Source organism: Salarias fasciatus, chromosome 14 (assembly GCF_902148845.1).
Source record: "Salarias fasciatus chromosome 14, fSalaFa1.1, whole genome shotgun sequence".
Classification (NCBI taxonomy): Eukaryota; Metazoa; Chordata; class Actinopteri; order Blenniiformes; family Blenniidae; genus Salarias; species Salarias fasciatus.
In genome coordinates, this window is record NC_043758.1 from 35,993,054 (window position 1) to 36,009,389 (window position 16,336).

At 48.3% G+C, this 16,336-nt stretch overlaps 2 protein-coding genes across 3 annotated transcripts; one reads left to right on the top strand and one right to left on the bottom strand.

Annotated features, from left to right (window-relative positions):
* Nucleotides 1-272: 272 nt before the first annotated feature.
* Nucleotides 273-13,981, bottom strand: kiaa0753 (KIAA0753 ortholog). 2 transcript variants are annotated; one of them, XM_030109417.1, is made up of 17 exons: nucleotides 13,587-13,981; nucleotides 12,024-12,317; nucleotides 11,683-11,944; nucleotides 11,459-11,568; nucleotides 11,301-11,363; nucleotides 10,989-11,210; nucleotides 10,448-10,625; nucleotides 9,609-9,799; nucleotides 9,385-9,521; nucleotides 8,953-9,105; nucleotides 8,338-8,427; nucleotides 7,567-7,654; nucleotides 7,284-7,457; nucleotides 6,992-7,073; nucleotides 6,762-6,882; nucleotides 2,607-2,807; nucleotides 273-934 (listed from the first exon to the last, which is right to left on the bottom strand). In XM_030109417.1, the coding sequence occupies exons 1-17, from the start codon at nucleotides 13,698-13,700 to the stop codon at nucleotides 787-789; spliced, it is 2,628 nt and encodes an 875-aa protein (XP_029965277.1). In that variant the 5' UTR covers nucleotides 13,701-13,981; the 3' UTR covers nucleotides 273-786. The 2 variants fall into 2 exon arrangements, with proteins under 2 accessions (XP_029965277.1, XP_029965276.1); XM_030109416.1 differs by having other exon boundaries at nucleotides 11,459-11,571.
* A 278-nt stretch (nucleotides 13,982-14,259) lies between these two features.
* txndc17 (thioredoxin domain containing 17) lies at nucleotides 14,260-16,069 on the top strand. The gene is made up of 4 exons (XM_030108622.1): nucleotides 14,260-14,506; nucleotides 14,704-14,785; nucleotides 15,397-15,472; nucleotides 15,645-16,069. The coding sequence occupies exons 1-4, from the start codon at nucleotides 14,362-14,364 to the stop codon at nucleotides 15,711-15,713; spliced, it is 372 nt and encodes a 123-aa protein (XP_029964482.1). The 5' UTR covers nucleotides 14,260-14,361; the 3' UTR covers nucleotides 15,714-16,069.
* Nucleotides 16,070-16,336: the final 267 nt, after the last annotated feature.

Here is a 16,336-nt window from a genome sequence, read left to right on the forward strand (position 1 = left end):
GGCGGCACGGCTTTCATGTCGCCCCTCAGAGACTCGCACGTTTCCTCAGCCTGCCGAGGATGTCGCCTTCACTTTGGATTCACAGTTGACGCTTTTCACCAAGGCGGTGCAGGATTCAAGTGGTCATTCCCCAACGGGACGCAAAGCGGAGGCGACGTTTGGTAAAGTTCTGCATGAAAACTGAACTGAAATGGAAACTCAAGGCAATCAACACAAAGAAAACACCCCATGAACACACACGACTCACTTTGTCTTACAGTAATTAAATATATTTTGCAGTAAAAACGTTCTTTATTAAGATTTTAAAGCAAAAATGATAAACAGTCACAGAACAGTGAACTTTAATGGAGTTTGTCAACACTATGCAATTAATTGATTTCTACACAGCAGAGTGAGTACCGTAATCCTCAGGGAGATTTAGACCAAGTGCAAAGAGAGGACAGTAATCTTCTAATCCTCCGTAATGTCGTAACGGTCCCTCTCATCTAGACTAACTTTCCCAGAGGAATTCAGTCACAGATGCAGATGGACGGTAAAGAGGAATGAGACAAACGCTCCCTGTGCGGCTCAGCCGCTTCATTAGAGAGTCTGATGGAGTCAAACGGCGTCTCGCCGCCGCGCTGATCTGTGAACTCACTTTCAAGATTTCCATCCCTGCAGAAAATAAACACTGAAGTGGTTCACTCTAAAATGCAATAACCTGCCTGTCAAAAGTGCTAAACACGCACACACACACACACACACACATTATAAATCCTTCTGTACAGTTTAAAACCGGATGTTTCGTCACTGTCGGACCGCGGCCGAGGCGGGAGGAGACTGCACCGGCTGCAGGAACTCGGAGGTGAAGACGGCCTCGGCGTACTGCTCCACCACGTCCTGGAACTCCGCCGCCACGTCAGCCACGGCCTCCGACAGCAGCTCGTCTGCAACGCTGCGACAGAGCGAGGACAGCGGGCGTGAGCTTCAGCTTCAAGTCAAGATCCCAGAGGACGCGTTATACATGCTGGACAGTTGTTCAGTGTCATTTCCTGTGACGATACTGAATATCAAAGCCATTAAACACAGATACTGTGAGTCTCTCTGAGTGTGACTGCAGCAGAAAGCACATTGTAATTGCGGCTTTTTGAACTCGCTGTACCTTTAAAGGGTCGAGTTAAGAATACTGCGCTCTCCGCTCTGAACACACCACAGAGGCTATTGTGGATGAGGAACAGTCATTACATACTGCCGATTACCGGCAGGCAGATTCACCTCCAGCCGTCCGGTGTCTGGTGTGGGGATGGAGAAAGAAAGCAGCGGGGACGCCGCCGCGCCGTGGGTCTGGTGCTTTCAGTCTCCCCGTCAGGAGTCGGACTGGTGGAGCTGCTCATTACCGTCTCATCACACGGAGGCTTCTGCTCCGGCTGCAGACGCTCACGTGTTTCTTTTCCCTCCGTCTCCAAAGACACGCAGATAATTGGCCCGTTTCTCTCTTACACAACGGTGTTAAAAAGTACAGTTTTTTGTCTTCTGAAAACTTTGTGTCATCGAAGTGAGACCCGAACAGAGCCAGAACCAGAAACAGCCGAGTTCAAACCGAAGCAGGAAACCGAAGCATTCACAGAAACACACTGTGACGAACGGAGGTGGGACAGAGCTGACGGAGGTGCTGATGATGAGCTTTCAGGACGAGAGCCGGTCTGCTCTGCACCACCTTAACAATTCTGTTGCGTATGTAAATCTGGGAGCGAGAGGGAGGCGGCGGCGGCGAGAGCCTTAAACCCTGCGCCGCCCTCTCCCAGGGAACGGCTGCAGCTGTCAGAGCGGGAAGCGGTTCACTGTGAGTACAGACGTTTGAAAAAAAAAAAGCTTTTACTGACTTATTTAGTGTACTTGAAATTTCTAAAAATGTCGTCATGATTTCCAGATGGCGGTGGTTGGAGGGGAACGGGGAGCTGGTGGATGTTCAGGCACCCACGACAAGAGAATAGTAAAACTATGATTTATTTTTAAAAGAACATGCTGTTTAACAACAGTTTTCACTGAGACACAATATGAAGGATGTAATGAGGAAAAGAAAAGTCGCCTGGAGCTCATCACACCAGCTTCAAATCAATATCTGTTACAGTGAAGCTCCAGCAGTTTATTAATGCCGCCTCTGGTGATCGTCTCTGAGTGAAACTCCAGGCTGGTTTCCTCTCTGTGCTGCTATGAGCTTCATCCTCCGCCAGAAAAAAACAACTGGACAGTTTTGATCGTGTTCAGATATCATCAACAAATTTCTATATTTGTGGGGAAAATTACTGAAAAAGAAAAGAGAAAAGTAAGTCGTCAAGAAGCTTTTTTTTTCTTCTCCTTTTTCGCTAAAAGACAATCACATTTCACCAGAGCGAGTGGATGTCTTACTTCAGAGGAGCGAACACAGTTCTGGACTGAGTCCTGACAGAAAGAGGTGAGCCGAGCCAAATGTCACTGCATTTCAAGTGTTTCTGGGTTGACTTCATCGCCATGACAACCGCGCCTCAAAACTCACGATCTTTCACTTAATGAAGCAGACACACGGTCTCCTCCGCTGCTAACGAATACCACCGCTTCCAGACCAAGACGCTGAATTCTCTCTTTACCTTTCGACCACCGTCCGGGGGTTGAAGCCTCCGGCAGGCCGGCGGGCCGCGGAGCGCAGGTGGGAGTCGTAGTCCTCCCGGTACTGCCGGATGCTTCCCAGCATGCTCCCCGGCACCGACAGAACCGGGAGGACGGCGCCGCTCCCGCGCCGCGGCTCATCCCGGGGCGGCTCCTCCATCAGGCTGCTCTCACACTGGGAGCTGTGGAGCAGAAGTGAGCAGAGTGAGGCTGACGGTTCGACTCCTGACTGGCTCGACGGGTGAACCTGTGCTGCAGCCGAACGGACGGCCTGGGCCGGCCCCTGCTTTTGGGTGAGAAGGGGCTCAGCTGGGCATCGCTGTGGTCTGGCTTCATGACCCCCGACCCCCCCCCCCCCCCTCAGCTGCTGCACCAGCGCTGGCTGCGCTATATTTAGCCTTTGGAGTGTCTCGGAAGAAAAGTGTCTCTCTATTTTCCATGAATACACACCATTCATTCACACACTTTGGCACAAAACCCCTCCTGCTGAAGCAGGATTTATTTGACGCGTTTGCTCTGCGTCACAGTTCAAAAGCAATGAAAGAAAGACAGGAAGGTGTGTGTGGTGTGTGACAACCCGCTCCACGAAATATGCTGGCAGACATGAAGAAATGCACAAGATATTTAAGGATATTTCACTCAATCTGTGCTCGTCAAGATGCTTTGCATTTCTGTGATGGCAGTCATTACCCTCAAACCCCGTGTATACAATATGGTGGCACACACGGCTGCAAAGCCATCTCCTCTCCTGTTTTTAGGAAAAACATTTCCAGCCTGTTCAATTTGTCCACGCAGCATGAGGATATGAATGGTGAGCGTGGTTTCAGTCTGCACTGGAAATTACCTTTCCAAATCAATACAAGCATTCCAGCGGAGGTGAGGGTGACCAGAGCCCAATCTGAGCACATCTGCAGGTGAGATGCTGGAGAAGTTTGACCTGAAACGACCGGAGAAGCGAAGGACAGCGGCCCAGAGAGCAGAACGCAGGAAGGCTTCACAGCGGCGCCCAGGGAAGCTCTCATCTTTTCATTGATTTGTTTGACCTGCTGATGGAGCCGCTGCAGGTTAGTCAACATTAGAAGGGGTGTGTAGGGGTGTGTGTGTGTGTGTGTGTGTGTGTGTGTGTATGTGTGGCAATGACAGTCTGTGTTTGAGCTCCTCACCATGGATACAAACATGCTATCTGCTGGTGTGCTGATGTGTTAAAAGATGAAATCACTGCGGTATTGTCTCAGCAGCCATTTGAGGGCGCACACACTCACACACACAGACGTGAGCGCTCGGCCCGTCAAGGTGAAGAATAATAGCTGCTGATTTGGAAATATGATTCAGGAGCACAGAGACAGTGTGAGGTGTGGTGATTGTGACTGCAGAGAATAAACAGGCGCATTACGCGGACGGCCGTAGGTCCTAATGACATTATCTGTAAAAACAAAAAAAAAACAAAAAACAAAGAAATCAAATGAGAATAATTTAGAAATATCAGTCATCACCTTCTCTGGCTGTAACAGCAGCTACGTCAGAAAAAAGCAGCAGAGTCCTCATCAGGAACAAAAAGCCACCGTTCACCATCCAGCAATACAATCAAAGACATCCGGAGGAACTGTCAGCCTCGTCTCTGTCAGGCAGCTTCTCGGAGCGCTGTGCTAAAATGTGTGCACGGGGCGCCGGATCAAAGGCCCGGCTCTCTGCGGGCTGAAGAATGTGGGTTATAAACAGCTAATCAGAGCTCATGATGAGCTCTCGCCACGTTTCACTGCTCCGGCGCCCCCCACCATCAAATGACAGCCTTCCATTCTGCTGCACTGCGTAGTCAGAGAGTCAACACTGACTGAGGATTAGCGCAATCAATCCCACGTCGATGCAAACAACCACCAGGACTCCTCCCCACGGGGCCGGCGTTCAGGAGTTTGATCATAAAAGCCCAGAGAAACGCCAACAGGAAGCTGAACTGCAGATATCTGGAGCTGTGAAGACCTGCCCGGGTCCGCGGGCTGACCGAGGGCTCGCTGGCGTCATCCTCCGATCTGGAATATGTTCTCTCAAGATCTGGAGGCTGCAGCTGAATCCACTCTTCAAACGACACAAAGGTTGGGTGGATAATGGCTGTTCTGACATCCATCCGTGTGATTCCTGCTTTGCAGAGCTGCTGCAAATAAGCTTCTCTGTGCAGAGCAATGTGGCACCTGGGGCGTTTTTAAGTCGCCGCACAGGTACACAAGTCATCTCCCGTGCAGCTCGGCTCAGTTTAAGCTGCGAGTCCTCGGCCCCAGAAGGCAGCTCCATAAAGCAATGTGCCAAATAAACCCAATTCCGCTCTGTGCCTCACACCAAACGGCCCCCCACGCCGGAATTTAATGTCTCTTCGGGGTCTAAACACTGGAGAATGAGCAGTGGGAGACTGGCACAGGGTTCCTGCTTGGAGTTGGTTTGCAGGGTAAACAGTAGAGTTGTTCCGATTCCAATACCAGTATCGGAACATCTATTCAACTAGTAAACAGAGAAAGCTTTACGGTTCGGAGAGTTTACGGCTGCAGTGGAATCCAGGAACTGCGACCAATAAAACTAATGCTGCCATGATTTTGACACAGACTGGAGCTTTGGGTGTTACATGTAAACATTCTGCATGAAGCAGTACTTTATTTCCCAAAAGAAGTGTATTATTCAAGCTGGAGCCTGCAGACTGGCTTGATCCTCACGTCATCTGGTCAGCATCGAAGGATCAATACTGATATTTTTCCATGTAATTGAGCGCAGTGACTGCGCAGCAAGCAGCCTCAGGGCCACGGAACAGCGTTCAGGGAAGTACTACTGTAAGTCATCAATACGAAGCAGTGCTGGGAAGGTTATTGAGCCAATTTAGCCAATCGGTCACTCTGATCACTGTTTGTAATGTGAAGGAGCGTCTAATGGACGAATGACTGCATGTGAGTCAGCAGAAATGAAGCCTCCTCATTCTGACCAGCTGCTCATCAGCTGTGATTGGTGAAGGACTTCAATCAACACACAAACAAAAATGAATCGTCTTCCATCACAATCCCACAGAGACATGTTCTTATTTTCCTAATAATAATAATTTTTTTTTTTTTTAGAATAATATTTTGTCACGTTTGGGCTACATTTGCCTCTTTGGGGCCGACTTGTCAAGTGAGATTAGCTATCCACTTTGAAATCTATGAACCTGCCGTTGTTCCACGGCAGAGAAATCCATTAACATCCACGGCGTTATTAAAGAGGGACGTCAAGACGCACAAAGCGGCGCCGACACTTTTTAAGGCGCTCGCTCGGAATGAGAAGGAGAGTGATGCAGGCAGCGCTGCTTAATGCTACGGGGACTCGGGGAGTTACAGAACAAATGAGCTGGCAGCTCTCGAATGACTGCCGCGCTGCGAGGCTGAACCCCCCCCCCCGAAAACCAGCAGCTCACGGAAAATGAACGGCGACGCCTCTCCAAAAGGACGACGGATTAAATGCTTGATTTCCAAGCGCCTGTGTGATGTTCGCCAAAAGATGAGGCATCCCTTGATAGATGTCTTATTAAGGAGGCTGGGAGACGAGTCCCAGGTATCGATGATCTTCGGGGGAAGTTTCTTGAACTTGAGGCACTGCAGCAGGGACTGACTTTAATTAGCTAATGGTCACGGCTCAAATTTGCCAAAAGTAAACCGCCTGCTGGTCTGTACCAACAGCTCCGAGTCCTTCCTCTCTAAGCTTCTCTTTCCCCTTCAGAGTTCGTCATTAATTCAGAGAGTAACGCAGCTGCAGCTGAAGCCCAGGGCAGCCGAGGGCCTCTCTGAGGAGTCAGGAATACACTCCGCCCTGGGTACGATGGCCACCAAGCGAGGAAGACCCCCCCCCCCCCAGTGGAAAAGTGATTACTGGCCCATGACATGTCAAGAGGAAGAAACGCGGGAAAACATTAAACATTTTTTCTAGCTGAGTTGAGAGGCTCATTAAAGCCTGCAGCAGACGAGGTCCTGTGGAGAACGCTGCTGCTGCTGCTGCTGCTGCTGCTCTTCTGGTGTTTCTAACGCCAGTAAACACATGAACTCCGTCTCCCAGAAGGTGCGGTAAACGAGACTCCATCTGTTTAAACAGATTCGCCCTCTGCCGTTGGAGAGGACGTCTTCACCCACCCAGCTTCCACTGGCTTCTCCAGGATGATGTCTGACACCGAGGTCTGCCTCGGCGCCGGCCGTGTGAGTCTAATGGGCTGCGGGGAGGCGGGCCTGGAGCCTGGAGCCTGGCTCAAGGGTCCTGGGAACAGAGGAAGAGGAGACGTGGGGTTAAGAGGCACGGCGCGGATCAGGAGGTGAAGACGGAGAGAGAGCAGAAGAGAGGAAATGGAGGAAGGGGGGGTTTCCACCTGCTGCTCCTGCTCGGTCCCGGTAGAGCGGGTCTGAGTAGCTGATGGAGGCGAATCTCCTCCTCACCTCCTCCTGGTCCTTCTGCTCACACACAGAATAAACACCCGTCTGTAGGGAGCGTTGGTCAACAGGAGAGACGCCCTGATCTGGTCTGGACTCCGCAGAGCTGTCACAACCGCTTGCTATAAATAAAAATCCGCTCACCGGCGACCTTTCGCCCCCCCCCCACCGCGACCTTTAAGAACCCACATGAGCTTTAGCTGGCGTTCGGGCCCCTGAGGCAGCGCTCACCTGTATTTCCTCCAGGCGGAGCAGCATACTCTCCAGGACGGGGGCCTGCAGCCCGCGCCGAGCCACGTCCTCCAGCCGTCCGTCCGCCTCGGCGGCCCACGCCGCACGCGTGGCGTCGTCCAGCAGCTCCTCCAGCAGGGCCTCGCTCACCTGCTCCCCGCCGCCGCCGGCTGCCTGCGGGGGCAACCGGCAACAAAAACGCAAACAACAGAGGGCTTCAAGAAGAAGGCTTGAACAGGAGGGGGAACGTGGCGCCGGCCAGAAAACAAGCAGGTCTTCCCACCCGAGCTTCATCCAGGAGCGGCTGGATTCTCTCTCTGGCCTCCCGCTCCGCTCGCTCCGCCCACCGGGCTGGAGCGGCGGCGTCAGACCTGAGAACACAAACACGCTGTCACAGCAGTCCAGTTTGAATTTGTGAAAAAAGTACATACATCTTAGTTTTACTTCTATATTCTATTAATTATTGGTAAAAGATCCAAATGAAATAACTTTCAAAGGGACCAAAAGCACTTTCCGTCCATAATGTCTCCAAACAGACAGAAAAATCATGCAAGGCAATTATCTGTGATTGAATTAGGAATAATTGTGTTTGCAGCTGTAAATTAATTCAATAGGTGAGTCAAAACACTGGAGTGTGTGTCGTTGAGAGCAGATAAACAGAACCCCCCCTCCTCCTCCTCCCATCACTACAGTGTAATCAAAGCTTTGCAGACAACATATTGACTGTACACTGCGCTGCGCTGGCTGAGCATTGTTCCCGCTCTGAAAACCTGGAACTCTCCAGTGACTAATTAGAGAAGGCGTTCTATAGGAACATCTGCTCTCCCGGGACTGAATGGGCGCGCCGCCGTCCCAGCCTGCACCGCTCTCTGCTCTTTTGTGGAGAGGTAATTGTGTTTTTTGTGGCACGTCGTGGTGAAAATGTGTTTAATTGGAGTCCTGTGACGTGCGTCGGACGGTCGATTAGTGAGGTTAAGAGGGCCCTGTGTCCACAACAAAGTCCTTCAATAGTGCTCATCTTCCAGCCCCCCAGGCTCACTATATTCGTCCATACCTCAACCTCCTGAGGCGTTCTTCCTCTTCCTCGCTCAGTCGGCGGAGCTCTGTCAGCCTCTGGGTGGTCATCCTGTCCAGCCAGGCTGTTCTGTACCGAGAGCCAGCAGCCATCAAACAAAGCTCAGTTCAGCCTTCCACATGAATAACATAATCTCCATCTCTAAAATCAGGCTGCTGGCTCCTGATTAATAGGAAAGCACAACTGCAGCAATTAGGATTTGATTAAACAGAGACATATGTGGAACACTTAATCAATGACGTGATTATCAGCCGCAAAACCAGGCCGGCTATTAATCACTCAGAAAGAGGAATGGCCTCGGTAAAGCAGGCACCTAGATCCAGTCACTGGGAAAAAATTAACTTTGAATTAGAATCAGGGTATCGCCTGTGGCGCTCGGCAAGTGTGGTCTGACGTGAAGGTTAGAGAAGCCTGAGAGTCGTCATTAACATTCCTTTGGCCTGGATTTCATCCATTTGACGGGATTCTCTCCATATCCAGGAGACGCTTGTGAAGCACAAAGACCAAAACTCACAAACTGAAAGCTATGACACGTTTAAAGAACACGCCATTCTGCAGTCAGGGAAAGAGGTTTGAAACCTGTGTGTGTTTCACCTCAATGCTTCGTTCTGAGCCTCTTTCCTCCGTTCTGGGTTCAAATCCAGCTCTGCTGCCAGGCCCGGAGGCGCCGGCTGCTTGGGAGGACTCCGTGGCGGCTTCACCGGGGAGAAGAGGCAGCGGGGCTCCGCTCGCTCCCTCTCTGGGGAGCTGATCACATGACAGCGGGAACGCAAACAGCAGGGCTTGATTTCAGTTTGTTAGCTTATGATGAATCGACATCGTGTCCAGAGATCATAAATGCAGTGTTAATGAGCAAAAAATCCATACATCTGGACTCAGCCTGCAGGAGAGCAGAGTTTCAAAAAGCTACAAGTCACATGAGCTTCAGCTGCATGATGGGATTAATCATCTGCACAGCTGAGAGTCGCCGCGCTCAAAATGAAAATGAAATATGGCCTGAGCCGTACGGAGGGATGAGAGGCTCACCGGCGAGGGGGGGGAGGTGGGGAGTGAGGGGAGGTGGGCTTCCAGGGCACTGAGCTCTCTTTCTGCGGGAGCTGGTTCACTCTGAGGCGAGAGGAGACGGTGGGCCGCTGGAAGCCTGCATCTCGCGTCTGAACACGCTGCGATGAAAACCAGGACGCGCTGAGCTTCATCTCACAAGATCTGCTTCAATCGGAGGTCTCTGCTGTGTGTCCTCTCCATCTCACCTTCGTGATGCCAGCCTTGTGTGTGTCAGAGCGCGGTCCAGCTCTGCATGTGCTGGATTTCTGTCTCTCTCCAGGCTGCTCTCTCAGCGCCCTCTGCTGGGAGAGGCTCTCCACTGCAGCCCTCAGCAGGTCCCTCCTCCTCCCGGGCGGATGAGGGGCTCTTTTCACCATCTGGGAGGCCGCTTTCCGACCTGACGGGAAGGCACCGTGAAATCTGACTTGTTTCCGTCCGAGTGAACCGGATCGTTCTCAAAATGAAATGCTTGAAGTCTTGCGGGGAGAAAAATAAGCGGAGACGCGGCGGTGTGGTCCAGGAGAATGAGACATATAGATTGTAGCTAAAGCTTATGGTCGGTGTTTTCATCCTCTCCTCCAGAGGATGCCTCTCAGCCAAATGAGAGCCAGCAGGGGTTGACTGCTGAGCGGCGGGGGTCCGCGGCCTGAGCGCCGCTCTTCACTCCCTATTTTCCTAACACCTCGTCATGGCTCCTTATCAATTTTCAGCCTGTGTGCAGCCATTTAGACACAGCAGGGGGCCCAAACACAACAGCAGAAAAAAAAAAAAAAGGAAAGCCCTGAGGTGACTTCCAGATGCACAACAAAAAGCACACAGGCAATTAATCTCTCTGTGGCCATCAGCTGAGAAGCTGATGTATGTCTGATGTACATGTAGCTTAATGTCTTTTTGCAATTACTTACATTCAGTTTATACATTTTACTCTAAACTGAGTGATAATTAGTGCCTCCATTTCCATAAGCGTGACTCCAAACTTTACTTATGGCCTAAAACATCTTCATCATAAAATCTGTGGGAACTGACTGAAGTTCATAAGTCTTACCGCCGAGCCGTCCTCTGGGATGAGCAGCTCTGCCGGCTCCCCGGAGACGCGGCGTGCTGAGACCTCTGGGAGCAGCAGGGGGCGACGCGCTGCGGGGGGCAGACTTCCTGTGTGGAGGGCAGGTCTGGGCCTGCAGCCTCTCCAGCAGCTCTTGTTTACTGAGAGCACAGTCCAAAGTCTACACGGAGAGGAGTGGCAGAGAAGGTTTACATTTTTAAAAATGAGTGTCCAAAGATCAAGTATATTTTGAAAAAAATAAAAAAATAAATAAATAAATAAATAAATAAATTTGTAACCTGAATATCTTTTCTACAGTCTCTGGGGGCGAGTTAGCTTCACTTCGTGCCTTCAATTTGGTACGTCGTACAGAGCAAGATGAAGGTTGAGTTATTGTAAAAAAGTAAGATAAAATCTAAGTTATTTCGTTTTTTTTTTTATCTTTTCTGCTTCATAGTCTTGAAACGTGGGCGAATGAATCATCAGCGGCTGCTTCACCTCAACATGAAGCACTCCGAACGGCGGCAGCGTTTGTGTTGCTCACCTCCAGTTTCTGCAGGATGTCGAGGGCCGCCTCCGGCACGGCCGAGCCCCGGTCCACCTCCAGCTTGGCCGAGCACAGGCAGAGCTGACGGACGAGCTGGCCCAGCTCTCTGGACTGAGGGGGCGCCTTGCTGACAGAATCCTCTGAAAGCTGCTGGTTAAAAACCCGTAAGGCCCCCAGTGCCCTGCGGTGGGCTGCTGCCAGCCTGTTTAACGCCTCTGTCTGCAGGAATAAACAGAAGAAAGAGCGTTACACTGGACTGATGCATTATTCTCTAACACGTCAATGTAGCACTCAGTCCAGAAGGCAAACCTTTTTGGAGCCGGATGTTTTCTCACTTCGGATTTTCTCTACCTCTTCTTGTACTTCTTTTACCTGTTAGACAAGAATACAACAAAAACCTGTCTATAGATGTAAAGCCGACAAGACTGTGAGCAGCGGTTAAAGTGAAACAAGTCGGGATTGAGTACCTGCTGCTGCAGGACATAAATAATGCGAGCTGAGTGAGCTGCCTGCTTCTTTCTGTGGAGCTCCAGTTTGGCCTGCTCCTCAGCTTCCAGCGGCTCCTCCAGCTTCTCTCCTGCTGTTCAAAGTCCAACATACTAAATGATCATAAGACGTTACATGAAAGAAATGAGAAGAGAAGCATCCTCATGGAGTTGCTCAGAGGTTCGAGGTGTAAACTGTGGATTACCTCTCTTAGCTAGGGCCTCCACTTTGTTAATATGGACTTCCAGTTCCTGCTGCAGCCTGTGGATCTCGTGGCTCAGAGCTCCTTCTTTGCCTCCTCCCGCCGGCCGCGGCCCGGGGTCTCTGGTTGGGGGTGACAGGCCGACCCGTGGATTGGCGGAAGCGGGATGTTTCTTGATGGTGTGATGTTTGGTGCAGGGCCGCATCACCGTCCCTTTACGATCGGAGGCCGCTGACTTTATTTTCTCTGGAGTTACAGCTGACTCCTACAGAAAACGAAGCTTTGCGCTCAGTCCTTATGCATTGATTTTCAATGTATAGTTTGTAAACTGTGAACCAAATTACCTGAAGTAGCTCCACACCGCTTGTCTCACAGAGTGGGGCCTCTTCAGAATCTCTGGCAGAGGATCTCGCCAGACGGTCAAGGCGCCTTCGCCGCAGGTCTCGTTTGGCCAGCTTCACGGCAGCCTGCAGCCTCTCCTCAGACAGCGCGGTGAAGCTGAAGGAGCTTTTGGTGCTGCCCGTGTTCTCCGGCTCTCCTGACAGCGGCAGCAGCCTCTCTATCACGATGGGAGCTGGCGGGCCCACATGGGAGGCACGGTTGCTGGCACTTGCAGGGATGGCTTCATTGAAGAGCAGCTGTGGTGGACATGGCACCAGTGAGTCTCCAACTGCATCAGTTTATATGTGATAGCCAGTAATAAAATCGTTTACAATAACACTTCAGCCTCAGTGTAATCGAATACAACAGTTTTGCCTTGAATTTAAACTTTCACTCAATAAACAACTTGTAATTTTTAATGCCATTGAACAATACTGTTAATTATACTTGGAGGTTATTCTGATCTTTATTCAGGTGGTGTTGTTGAAAATGTTTCTGACCTAAAACATTAGAATGGAAACATCATTGAAGCATAACAGTCAAGTCTGACACATAACACAAACTCCAACATTAAAAGCTGAACATCTACCTCTTTGACAAAAATAGGACCAAGATTATTATCATCTTTAAAGAGGTGAAACTCCTGGTGATAGCTAGGAAGGGAGCCATGAAGCTATGAAGTTCATGGGAAAAGCTGTGTCAGAAACAAAAGATAGAAGAAAAGCTCAAAAAAACAAACAAACAAAAAAAAAAACCTTAAAACTGAGACCATGGGCCTTTAAAAATGAGATATAACAGCACAATAGGAGAAAGTTTAACCTGTTTCACCTTTGTTGTCTGTAACACAGGTGTTGAAACGTAAAGAGGTTTGCCAAATCATAGTCTCAAGTCTTTGCACTTGTTTATTCTGACGATCTGAGATGTTGTGTGTGTTTATAGAAGAAGGGAGGAGACCAACTGGTCTAACTCCGTCTCAAAGATCCCCTAAGTTAATAATGAGTCTTTTTCTGAAGCAAATTGTCTGCAAGAATGTAGACAAATGAACTCTCAACAAACTCAAAATGAGTAAAATTCATTTGACCTTTCTTCACCCCAATCAAGGCCTGTTGCGGGTTTCTGAGACAGATTCTGTGTGTTTGTACTCTACAGTACAATTAACAAAACCAACTCAAATAAAGCCTAAAGTGTGTCCTACCAGCACAGACTTGTGACATTTATGGCACATGGGTCAAACACATTTTAGTTCAGAGGGTACACACAGCCAATTTTGATCATTTGTGGGCCAGACAGGTAAAATACTGCCATCATCAGACTTACAAGCATAAATTACAAAATGGTCCATGGACCTTATGTTTCACAACCCTGACCTAGACCCATGATCGTGATTGTTTCATTTCAAGATGAATTGGGCACAGTTGGCTCGTTACTAGATGAATTACAACCTGCGTGTGTGTGTTGTGAGTCGGGCAGCATGACCGGTGAAGGTGAGTTTACAGGTGAACATCAGCAGGCTGGAGGCTGTTTACCTTGGTGTTGGACATCCCTGCTGCCGGATCGTAGCGGGAACGCACCCAGTCTTTCTTCTGGCTCTGCTGGCCCAGAAAAAATGAGGGAGCACTTTGTAGGGACGATGGAGTCATTACGGCGTGGGAAATCAATATTTGTTAAATATTAAATCACTTACTGTATGTGCTATATTTAGTGTAATTAGCATTACTGAGCTAACGCCGCTTCAGAATTTAGAATAGCTAACATCAAGTTAGTCCCAGTGCCACGTTCTCCCTCATTTCGCTTCAGTTAACTTTTTGTGTGTTTTAAAAACAACTGTACGGATAAAGTCGCTTTCTGGGTGTCAATTAAATTGTAAATAAGCTCTAATCTCCTGTCGCGTCTTGACAACAGTTTGAAACGGCGCCATAACAACAACATACAGTCACCGTACGGAAGAAGCAGTACGGGTCGTCGATTGAGTCAAAAAGCAACGCAAACGCATTTTTGAAAACCGATGATAACTCACATTTGATTACGTTAGCGATGGAAATTCATAACATCTTCGCCATAGACATATTAATAATTTGTTAATAAATGCATATTCAAATGTTTTAACCAAAATATGTGTTTAAAAATGCAGAATAAATCATATAGAGTGCGCATTCCCTTTAAGAATCGTTACGCATTACGTAGAGCGGAAGTGGTTCTGCAGTGTATTTCTACCGGGTCCTGCGGGCGGAGCAGCCTCACTTCTCTGATCACTTTCAGATCCACACTCCAGCTTTGTTACAACTTACCTTAGTCGAGACGATGGCAAATTACGAAGAAGTGAACGTGCATGGGTATGACGAGTTTTGCAAGGCTGTGTCGGAGAGGAAAGGAAAGGATATTTTTGTTTATTTTTCAGGCGATAAAGACGCTCAGGGGAAGAGCTGGTGTCCAGACTGTGTCAAAGGTAACCTCATCTGTCCTAAAACTGATCTGTTTATGAGGCTAAGGTGTCAGGGATCCTCTAATTCCTCTTAATATGGTAAAATGATTATGCAGCCTAATGTTACAGATTCTTTTCTTGAAAAATGAGGAGTTCAAAGTGTTGTATACATACACCTCATCTGATAAGTGACAGTACTAATGCTAATATTCTTTCTGCAGCTGAGCCAGTGGTGAGAGGAGAGATGAGTCACCTTCCGGAGGGCTCCGTCTTCATCTACTGCCAAGTTGGAGAAAGAGCTTAGTCAGTACTTTTTTCCCTTCTGTTCCGTCATTTTATGGCAAGCTGTCACCACTGTGGCATGTCCTATCATGTGTTTACACGGAGGTGAAACTGCTGATGGTCACAGTATGAAATGAAGAAAACAGATGTCTGAACCTATTTGTTAATTTGTCAGTCTGAAAGAAAAAAATATTTATTTTAATCTCATTTTATTCCATAAATTATGGAAATGAGCTGACATTTGTCATTTTGTGTCTGCATCTGCCAGTGAGTCAGTATACTGGGATTATAATGGAATAATTCCACTTGATGAAAGAGTTTTTCTTTACTCATGCTTCTAAATGTTATACTGTCTAAATGTTTTGGGCAGGACAAAATTGCTGCACAGCTTTAAAGGCAAAGTAGACAAATATATTAAATTCACATGTTGACTAATTTCCATTGCCAAGAGCATTCCAACGTTTTTATATGCTGAAAGTAGCAGCTCAGTACCGTTTATGCTGTACATGCTTGGATTAAAAATAGTCAAAATGGTTTTCGTTAGATCATACACAGTTGCAAGCGATGTTTTTCAGTTTAGCTCTTTGTATATTTGAATTTAAACTGGTGTCTTTTCTTTTTCCATGATTCAGCTGGAAAGATCCCAGTAACGACTTCAAGAAGACACTAAAACTGAGCGGAGTTCCCACTCTGCTACGATACGGCACAGTAAGTCTCCGATCATCATATTTAACTCACATGTTACCATCAAATTCCCATAAATCTTTAGAAAAGAGTTTTCTGAAGAAATTGCCCACCTAATACTGAACATCCCCAATAATCCTCATCGCTGCAGTGAAGAGTGATGCTCGATGCCACCCTGATGCCGTTTGTGTTTCAGCCTCAGAAACTGGTGGAGGAAGAGTGCTTCAAAGCAGACCTGGTGAAAATGATGTTCACTGAAGACTGAAGGAATTACACTCTGCTCCCATCAACCATGAAGAATCCATCAGCTGTTCCACCATTAAATCCCAGCATTGCTTCAGTAGTGAATATTTATAACTCTCACTGTGATTTGATACAAATGAGCACCTGTTGAAGTTTGCAGCCTATATACGTAATCAACATTTCTTGTAATGAAGTTCGTCTTGTATGAGATCATACACCAAACGGAACATCTTTCACACACTCTGTAGATGCTGTCATATTTGTGCAATTAGTTCAATGCTGAAGCGTAATTTTAAGTGTCGCAATTTTACTGTTGTACACCAGTTACTTTTTTTCCCACTTGTCTTTTGTTACCTTTCAATAAAGTGAGGCTGAATATTTGTGTGCATCTGTTTTAATGAAGGCTGCAGTTTGTCTACTTTCAAAAGAAATGTGTGATCAGAGCAGCACTGACCCACCTGACGCTGAACAGCCTCCATGATTTGAGCCTAGTTGTAGCTCTCAGACGAGACTCAGGTCCACGGCTGTTAGGCGAGTTATTAAGTCCTGTTAGCTGTGGGGATTGTTGGCTCAGAGCTCTTAAAGGTGTGAATCTCTCCTGACAAGAGCTGCAGCCAGTGTGGCGCGTTCCAACAGCCACATCTG

Coding starts and splice junctions, on each gene's coding strand:
- kiaa0753 (XM_030109416.1), bottom strand. CDS start 13,700: ATGACTCCATCGTCCCTACAAAGTGCTCCCTCATTTTTTCTGGGCCAG. Junction 11,945..12,023: donor GCGGTGTGGAGCTACTTCAG/GTAATTTGGTTC, acceptor CGTTTTCTGTAG/GAGTCAGCTGTAACTCCAGA. Junction 935..2,606: donor CCCCGGACGGTGGTCGAAAG/GTAAAGAGAGAA, acceptor GCTCTGTCGCAG/CGTTGCAGACGAGCTGCTGT.
- txndc17 (XM_030108622.1), top strand. CDS start 14,362: ATGGCAAATTACGAAGAAGTGAACGTGCATGGGTATGACGAGTTTTGC. Junction 14,786..15,396: donor CAAGTTGGAGAAAGAGCTTA/GTCAGTACTTTT, acceptor TCCATGATTCAG/CTGGAAAGATCCCAGTAACG. Junction 15,473..15,644: donor CTCTGCTACGATACGGCACA/GTAAGTCTCCGA, acceptor TTTGTGTTTCAG/CCTCAGAAACTGGTGGAGGA.